Below are 9,933 nucleotides of genomic sequence, written 5' to 3'. Positions count from 1 at the left end.
AATAATTGTAAAACTAACATCAGTTTTCTTCAGCCTGCAAAACTAGTTAATTGGCCTCTGAATTCTCTGCTTCCTGTCTTTAGTCACATGGAGTAGTTTGATACGTCTGTTTACCAGAAGAGGAAATACATCCATCCTGGGTTCTGGTGAGGCTGGTTCTCCAGTCATATATAAATTGCATTTTAATTACCTTTTTTTGGCTAGCAAAAGTGCATTGTTGAATGAGCTAAAGTTTCACCCTAGTATAAAACCTGATGGCCACTCCCAGGAGAGGAAGCAGTCTTGGAGGTGGCTCACTGTCTCCCAGATCTGTGTACTATAGTGCATTTATGGATGTTGCAATCCGCTTTTCTTATTGGCGATTGACTACGGAAAGAGCCCCTTGCATTCAGTAACATAAATATTGTTGAAATGGTAATGGTGCTTGATTTTGAGGAGGTTAATAATCAATAAACACAAGTAAAACCATTTGAAAAAAAAATGCAATGTTATAAAAAATATAAATCTGTAATTATAATACCATTTGTTAATTTTCTGTACTGTCAATGAAGATGTAATTCAGTGGGTGTATCTGACTCAATCTCCTTTGATAGAGAAGCAAGCAGAGATAGGGGGAGATAGAGGCTACATCACAGGAAGAAAACAAAGGAACCAACATACAAGACATTCCTCTAGAGCCAACCTCCTAAACCCAGTCTTAAAGAAAAGAAAAAAAAAATGCCGCTTTTAAAACATCATCGATAAGGTGGGACCAGTCCTTGGAGAGGGACATCATGCTTGGGAGGGTGGAGGGACAGTGCAGGAGAGGAAGACCCTTGATGAGATGGACTGACTCAGTGACTAGGGTAATAAGGGTAGGTGTGTCAGAGACAGTAAGATTGGCATAGGATAGAGCAGGGTTTAGGACTGTTGTAGATAGGGTTGCTATGAGTCGCACATAACAACAACAAACTGTGATATTTCTGTCATAGCAGTATTTGATAACTATCTTTCGATAAAGACATTCATCAAAATAATCATAATTATAAGGAATATCTCACTGAAGACCACAGGGAATAAAACAAAAGTCTTTATAGAGAAACAGTCGTGTGAAGTTTGTGCACACATTTCTACAACACAACATCCTTGGTTTTCTTCTCAATAGCTAAGAAAAATATGCCATTATTGGCTGATTTATTCACTGAGATTGAGTACCTGAAGGAGAAGGCTGTCCTTTTACTACGCCATTTTTAGTCTTTTCTTCAGAATTCATTACTTCCTTGTAGATAAGTTCTGTAAGATAGAATTATTAGGGTTATAGAAAGAAGGATTCCCTTATGCCATAAAAAAACTATTTAATGACAAAGAAAATACCATTTGATGGGGATGAGTACATTTCGCATAAATTACTACTCCTTTTCTTCCTTGTCTTGCAGTTAACACAGATCCTGGTACTGGTATTCAAATCAATGGTTATAAATAAATGAATACATTAAATAATCAAGAATACACAGTGCATTTATGCTTTAATTCTTTTGAGAATCCTGATACATTCTCTCTGTGTATCTTAAGGATATTCCATGGTTCAGTTTTGTTTCTTTGTTTTAGGTGAAAATCTAAATGGAAAATTAGGTTCCTCTTTAATAAGTTGTATGTGAACTGTTCCATAGCACTGGTTATAATTTTTACATTGTCAGCATTGTAATTATCTCTATTTTGTTTGTTCTGTTTCCATTGCCTAGGTTTTCTTCCTATCCTTGCCCTATCATTTTTACTTTTAAATAAATGTTGAACACTAGATCTTATATAGCTTAGTTTTTATGGAGACACATTACTTAAAGGCTTAGTTTTTAAGGATGCCATTTTTATTTATATTCCCTCTCTAAGAGATTCATGTATTCTCATGATGCCAGACTATTACAGATCCTTACAATCTTCCATCTCACATCATCTTTCTAGACTCTCGTCTTGGACGTGCAAATCTAAAGTTGCTCAAAATGAAGTACATTAATAGTTGTTTTGTTGTTGTTGTTGTTGTTGATCTGAACCTTCTTTAAATCATCAATCATTCAATGTCAGCTGATAAATATTTAATACATTCTTGCTTTCCATTTCTGATTTATATAATTTTTTTGCTAATATTGCTTTCTCCATTTTCTTATACGTTAGTCCACAGCCTCTGTAAGTAATGGAGGATCATACTACTTACATGCTCATAAGCCCTATGGCTGTTTTAGATAAAATAGTTTTCCACCTTCAGTATCTTCTAGTGGAATCACAGTTTATAACAACCCATTTAAAAAATGTTCTCAATTATGACACCTTGGCCTATGGAATTTCTATATTTAAAATGGGTTTTCTTTATTTCCATCCTTTGTTTTCTTTTCTCCCCTCTTCCACTTAATAGTTGCTTCCACCATATTACATTTATTGATTCCTTCAAGGCAGTGAATACACTTCATCCCCTTGAATTCTAACTTTATGTTCCTCTTCCTGTTAGTTGGATGAGTATTTGTGATTTTTCTGTAGTTTTTATATTTTTAACAATGCCTTATAAGTTTTAGTTGCCAATCTTCTCTTTCTACTTTTAGTACAATCCTGAATGTACTTGAAGTGCTTGGAACATTCTCATTGAAAAAAAAATTTTCATTGAAAAAAAAGAGTATTTGTGATTTTTTTCTGTAGTTTTTATGTTTTTAACAGTGCCTTATAAGTTTTAGTTTTCAATCCTCTCTTTCTACTTTTTAGTACAATCCTGAATGTACTTGAAGTGTTTGGAACATTCTCATTGAAAAAAAAAACACTCTCATTGAAAAAAAAAAGCTCCCAGGTGGAAACAAAGGAGGACACTTCAATGATTTAGATCCTCCCAGGAAAGCTATGGGTGAGCATTAACATTACTGGTAAGTATTCATTTTCTTCTGGATGCAAAAGCCTATTATTTGGTCCTAAAAGCCTTCTGAGGTCCCAAATCTTCTCACTGTTTCTTAGTTGTTGGAATTGGCAGAAAACCTCATAAGCAGTTCCTTACTTCACCTCTGCCTTGCATGCAGACTTCTGAGTTGTAAAACAACCCAGTGGTAGATGGAATTTGATCCAGGACTTAAGAACAATAAATGGCATAGTTGAACCTCTACATCTTGTGATCCCTAACCTTTATACTATAATAGACAAACTGCTAGTCAATAGGCCTTTTATTGTAAGAACTACCTTCCCTCTGTAATTTGATTTGTGCCACTATTAGAGCCTCTACTTAGAATATTATTGCTTTTTAATTTTTGACTCATGCACTTTTAACTTGTTAGTTAAATTTGTGTCTTCTAGGCTGCAACACTTCCATGATACATCTTCAAGGATATGAACATGTACGGCTAAGCACAATTGATAACAGTGCATCTAAATTCCAAAATCAATCTCCATAATAGTCTATGTGTTTCCTATTGCGAAAGGGGCCCTTTAGAGTAGTGAGAGAAGATCTTCACCCTGAAACCTACAGCGTCCCTTTTCAGCAGGAAGTAGCTAAGAGAATATGCCATCCCCTTTTCCTTATGAATCAGGGTGAAGTCTCTCTCAGGGAGGAGTGATAGGGAATGGCAAAGGACACACTGACAAAGGAGATTAATCAGAATTGGCTTTGACAAGCACTGTGGCAATTGGACAATTAAAACAGACGTTCAAGAGGGTGAAAAAAGAAGAACGAACTGGGGAGGAGGGTAGAGAAAATAGTGCAACAATGAATGAATGAAAACTCAAAATCTCTGTAAGTGTTCATTAAAATTAATAAAATTTAATAATTAAAAAAATTTAAAATAAATAAATTAATGTATTTATGCATTCTTTTTTTTAAAAAACCAAGCTCTTTATATAGGTATTTTTGTAGTTAAATGCTAAGTCCTAGAAATGCAATAATTTCATGTATTTAGCATCTTTTATATGTGTAAGCCATTTCAAAAGGTTTCCATTGTATCCATTTGATATGATTTTAAGTACAAATATGAGAAGTTTAGCTCTGAAATTCTGAATTATCTTGAAGCTTGTCCTTCCCTCATATAAATATTTTATAAGGAGAGCTACTTTAAGATGGTTAAATATTTTCACTCTAGAGCAAATGAAAATATTGCTATCTGTATGGAACAATAGATGAAATATTGGGAGCTTTGAAATTTATCCAAGAGGATAGCAATTAGAAAGTGATCTATTATTAAATTGGTTCAGAGGAAAAATCTTGAGAAATCTTTTTTACTTTCATTAGATAAAAAAGAATACTTGAATTTAAGCAATAAAATTACCTTTCCATTCTTCAATGGTGTGCTCTCTTTCATCCAGCTGTTTGTCATATATTTGAGGTGGCGGCTGCAAAACAAAAACAAGCAATAATTATGGCGTAACAACTACAGTTAATCTTATATATCATGAAAGGATCTTACTTCAGGCATACCCAAATGTATGGTGCTTCACAAACACTATTTAAAAAAAAAAACAAATTGAAGTTTTAAACAACAGAATGCTGAAAGAAGAGATATATGTTTTAAACAAAGTGTTGTGATAAAGTGCTCCTTAGAAGCAAACATGACAGAGTGCTATGTCACATACTTTTGGCATGTTATTAGGAGGGGTTATTCTTTGGAAAAGGACACCATACTTGGAAGGTGGAGGTTCACTGAAAAAGAGAAAGCCCCTTAACAAGATGGACTGACAGAGTGACAGAAGCAATGGACTAGAGTACGTTAGAGATGATGAGGATGGCACAGGATAGGAGAGGGTTCAGGCCTGTTGTTTGTAGGGTTGTGTATGGTGTGAGCCATACTCACCTCAACAGCACCTAACAACAACCACCATCAGGTAAGTCTACTGGCCTCATTGTTCCAACAGAATATGCTCTCATTTCATGTCATAGGTTGGTAATTTAACAGTATTTAAAATTTTTCTATAATGTTATTGCACACAATAAACTGCACTAGAGTGTGACATAACTTTTATATGCACTTGTTGCTATGTGCTGTTGAGTTAGAACTGACTCAAAATTGACCTTCAAAGTGTTTTCAGAGGATGAAAATTGCATGAAAGAAGAATGCTCATCTTTTCTCAGAGCAGCTGGTTGATTTGAACTATACCTTTGGGTTGGCAGCACAACTCTTTACCATTTGTTCACCTTTTATATGCCATTGTTCTTAACTGCTATTAAGTCAAGTACAATTCATAATAATGCTATGAACAAGAGATTTAAACCATGTCCTTTCCTGTCCTACTCATCAACTCTGATATACTTGATGGCCTTATGGTAGCCACTGTGTCAGTCCATCTTGTTGAGAATCTTCCTCTCCCACACTGATTTCTCCACCTCGCCATGCATGGAAAGGAGTAGCCTCACCTAACAACACATCTACTATGCGTATTCCATGGAGCACTCTTCCAGACTTTCTCTAAGATACATCTGTTTGCTGTTTTGACAGGCCACAGGAAACTCAGCACTCTTCTCCAAAACCACAGCCCAAAAGCATTGATACTTCTTCTGTCATCTTCATTTTCCTCCAGATCTCAGATGTATAGCAGATGATTGAAAAGACTATAGCTTGGATCTGGTGCACCTTAGTTTTTAAGCTGACATCACTGCTCTTTAATACTTTATAGAGGTCCCTGAAAGCAGACATTTACAGTACAATAGCTCTTTTGATTTCTTGACTGCTAGTACTGGTGGTGTTGATTGTGGTTCCATGCATGATTAGGTTATTAACAACACCGGTGTTTTCTCCATCTATCATGATGTTGCCATTGTGTTAAGAATCTTTGTTTTCTTGATCTTGACATGTAATCTACATTGCAGTCTGTAGTCTGATTTTTCTGCACCAAATGCTTCAAGCTCTACTAATTTTCAATAAGCAAGGCTGTGTTATCTGCATATAGAGTTGTTGATGAGTCTTCCTCCGCTTCTGATACCACATCCTTCTTCATAAATTATAGCTTCTTGAAATATTTGTTTAGCATACAGATGGAAAAGTTATATAGCCTATAACCCTAATATATGCCGTTCTTGATATTAAATCATGCAGTGTTCCCTTGTTCTGTTTGAACAACAGTTTCTTGGTCTACAGATACAGGTTTTATATAAGCACAATTAAATGTTCTGAAATTCTGATTCTCCTCAGTGTTAGCCATTGATTGTTATGAGGCACACAATAAAACACTTTTACATAGTCAATAAAACACAAAGAGACATTCTTCTGGCATTCTCTGCTTTCAGCCAAGATCCAGCTGACTGATCCCTGGTGCCAATGCCTCTTCTAAATGCAGCTTGAACTTCTGGCCATCTGTAAAAGTACTTCTAGCTAATTTTGAACGGTCTTCAGAAATATTTTGCTTGCATGTAATAGCAACAATTATCCAATGATATTGTTCATTTTTAAACATTTCCTAAATAGGCAAAATCATGAGAGATAGAGAAAAAAAATAAAGGCATTAATGATTTCATCTTGTTCAGATTCCCAATCAGGATCCTTGCTGCCAGCAGTCAGGAAATCCAAAGACGAGTTTCACTGGGGAACATCTGCTGTCAGGGACTTCTCCAGAGTGCTAAAAAGCATCAACGCCAATTTAAAGAATAAGGTACTCCTGATCCAAGTCATGTTCTTCTCATTTACTTGCTATGCCTATGAAAGATGGACAATGACAAGGGACAGAGTAAGAATTGATGTCTTTGATTATGGTGCCGGAGAAGAATACTGAACATACCATGGACTGACAAGAGAACAAACATGCCTGTCCTGGAGAAAGTGAAACCAGGTTGCTCTTTGTAGGCAAGGATTTTGAAAATCTATCTCCAATACTTTGGGCATGTTGCCAGGAAGGGCCAGTTCTTGGAGAAGGACATCATACTTTGAAGGATAGAATGTCAACACAAGAAAGGCAGGTCTGGGATAAAATGGGCTGACACAATGGCTGTGGTAATGGAGCCTAGGTCTGTCAGAGATGGTGAGATGGGCTCAGAATTGGGCAAGGTTCAGGGCTGTTGTTCATAGAGTTGCTATGAGTAGTAGTTAACTTGACAGCACTTAACAAAAAGTGTATATGACAATAATTATATGCACCAGGAAAGAAAAAATATTTGTGTGAGTAGGTTTATTGCTTTTATTATAGGAGTCTGGAAGTGAGCCTGTAAGATATCTGAGGTATGCACAGTATTAATTAAATTGGGTGGTATTAAATTGTTGTTGTTGTTGTTATGTGCCGTCGAGTCGCTTGCGACTCATGGCGACCCTATGTACAACAGCCCTAAACTCTGCTCTGTGCCAATCGCACTGTCTCTGACACTCCAATCCCAATTATCCCAGTCACTGAATCCATCCACCTTATAGAGGGCTTTCCTCTCCTGCGCTGTCCCTCCACCCTCCCAAGCATGATGTCCCTCTCTAAGGACCGGTCTCTCCTCACAACATGTCCAGAGTATGTTAGATGGAGCCTCAGAATCCTTGCCTCCAAGGAGCCACCCGGTTTAACCCTTTCCAGGACAATATTATTGATTATTATTATGCAAGTTATGATTATTATGCCAGTTATGAATGAAACACCATGTGTCTGAATGAATGTATGCAAGTCAATAAAAAGAAGGATTATTAAAAATCAGATTACAGGGATAAATACAGTGGTGATAAAAATAGAAATTTCTCCACAAACTTTATGAAGAATCATGTGTATATTTACATTGTAATATCTGCTTCTAATGAAGGTAGGCAACAGATTTCAAATGCTGAGTGCTAACTTTCTGGCATCTCCTGATTAAGAGTCCTTGTGTAATCAATCATCTCACTCTGATAACAAAAAGCAAACACACCCTTCATTAGAAAGATCCAGAGTGCTATTTACTTCATTTACTTGCCCTAAGATAGAACAGTACTTGGACTATGCAAGACTAATGAGATTTTGCTGTCATTTTGAGTAAGCCTTTGATAGTTCTCAGTGGGCCACAGTACTAATTCAATGTAGAGTAATATTTGGATCAAATAAAAATTTTATTTGTATTGCACTTTCATAAAGCATATTTACATATAGCTGTGAGATATATAGTCAGGTTTGTTCACCCCTTTCCCAACCTCCAGGAGCTGCCAGGGTTATTGGTACACGTAGAGATGAGTCACTTAGAAGTCCTTGAGCAGCTCCTTGAGTATCTCCTCTCCAGGAGAAATAATGTATTAAGACCCTTAATCTGACTTATAGAATCAGTATGCCTATTTGTCTGTGGACTTCAGATAGATAGATGATAGATAGATAGATAGATAGATAGATAGATAGATAGATAGTAGGTGGATAGATAGATAGAAAGAAAGATAAGATATAAAATCATAATTCTGCACACACCCAAGTGCCTTATAGGAAGAAGAGTCTCAAACAGACCCTCTTATCCATTATTTCTGAAATTGTAATTGGGGAAATCTATTCTAATGGTCAAGGGTAACTTTAGTTATGGCCAACAACATGGAAAGAGAGCTGAGTCAGGAAGACCACTGCACTACCCTGTGACTCCCCGAGAACATCGTAACACTGACCACATGAAAATGAATGAGTTGAGATGATCAGGCATAAGATTTGGGACAAGGCTAAAGTATGACTGTTTAGTTCAAACTATTAAAATGGAAGAAAACAGACACCAAACAAATACTGCTGTTGCATCACTTCCAACTCATACTGATCCTCCATCAAGTTTCTGAGACTAAATATTTACTGAAAAAGACTGTCAATCTTTCTATTGTAGAGTGACTCAAGGACTCGACCTGCTAACCGCCTGACTAACCATTTATGTACCACATTACCAGGGCTTTTTTTTAAACTACAAAAGATCCCTGGTTAGAGCATCATCATTATTATTTAATGAGCAAATCAATCCAAAAAAGCTATTTTTGGAAATTTGTGAAACTGTCTAAGTAAGCTAATTCAAGTCTGGTTATGTAAAGGCACTCTGCCAAATAGGAGGTTTCCTGCTTTGCATCTTTCTGAGCATGTGTAATGCTGTGGTTAGGTTCCCATCCAAGTGGGCCGCGTCCAGGATGCCTGCAGGACACGATGTGCTCAAGGTCTCAGACTCCCTTTACTCCCTCCTCCCCCCAGAGCTCTGTGTATTGTTGGCACCCCTTTCTTCTGCTAACAATAGACTCAGCTCAGAGATCCTGCATGCCTGGCTTCTATATGCAGTGGATTTTTCCATTCAAGCTTCAAAACTGAATATGGCTCAGGAGGACAGTTTGTGCCAAAGTTCATAAATTCCATTTTCTCTTTGCAGCAATGTTATTTTGAGGGAGGTTTTCCTTGGAGCTTCGGAATACAGCTGTTGCTGATGTATAAAGCATGAAGTACATAGACTTTAACCACAAACAAACTACAAAGAGAAAAAGAATGGTGCTGAGTCCAATTTTTTTTTTCTTTTAATAAGCCAAGAGGCCTGCTTTAAATATTCTTCGTTATGGTCATGGTTGGAAGGGCTTTGAAAATGGGCTGTATGTTCATGTTCTCACCCCCCACCCCCCAAAAGCAAATGTCACCTATAACAGTGGTACATTCATTGACAGATGTCTTATATACAACAATATGAAACAACATTTGATCAATGTTACAATGATTCCAATGACCAGTACTCCAAAGGCCAACTTAACTCAATCTCATTACCCTGGAGTCAGAATGGACTCATATCTGACGTTTCATTGGCTTTCTGAGGCTGTAAATCACATAGGAGAAGACTGTTCATCTTCCTTCTGAGGAAAGACTAGTCGATTGGATCACTAGCGATGTGTAACCTTTAGGTTAGTAGTGAAACTCCCCACAAAGCGGACCAACATAGTTTATTAAACCTGCAGTGTCACATACACAACCCCACACACCCACAGCAGTCCACAACAGTGTTTCCTTCCATCTGCTAGACAATCTTGTGTTTCCTTGCTGAGTTTCTCTCTTTCCTCACATTTTTTT

At 36.9% G+C, this 9,933-nt stretch overlaps 1 protein-coding gene across 6 annotated transcripts in view; it reads right to left on the bottom strand.

The window, feature by feature from the left end:
* Positions 1 to 9,933, bottom strand: part of MAPK10 (mitogen-activated protein kinase 10) — a 487,811-nt gene that overhangs the window by 22,580 nt on the left and 455,298 nt on the right. For all 6 annotated transcript variants that reach the window (XM_006885244.1, XM_006885247.1, XM_006885246.1 and 3 more), the window contains 2 exons: positions 4,269 to 4,332; positions 1,195 to 1,272 (listed from right to left, as the gene is read on the bottom strand). In XM_006885244.1, the coding sequence (XP_006885306.1) occupies positions 1,195 to 1,272; positions 4,269 to 4,332 (142 nt within the window). The remainder of the gene's footprint in view (positions 1 to 1,194; positions 1,273 to 4,268; positions 4,333 to 9,933) is intronic.

Source organism: Elephantulus edwardii, unplaced genomic scaffold, assembly GCF_000299155.1.
Source record: "Elephantulus edwardii isolate Elephantulus edwardi_28Jun2011 unplaced genomic scaffold, EleEdw1.0 scaffold00042, whole genome shotgun sequence".
In the NCBI taxonomy this organism is placed as follows: domain Eukaryota; kingdom Metazoa; phylum Chordata; class Mammalia; order Macroscelidea; family Macroscelididae; genus Elephantulus; species Elephantulus edwardii.
The sequence above is the reverse complement of the archived record's forward strand: the minus strand, read 5'-3'. Positions and strand labels throughout refer to the sequence as shown.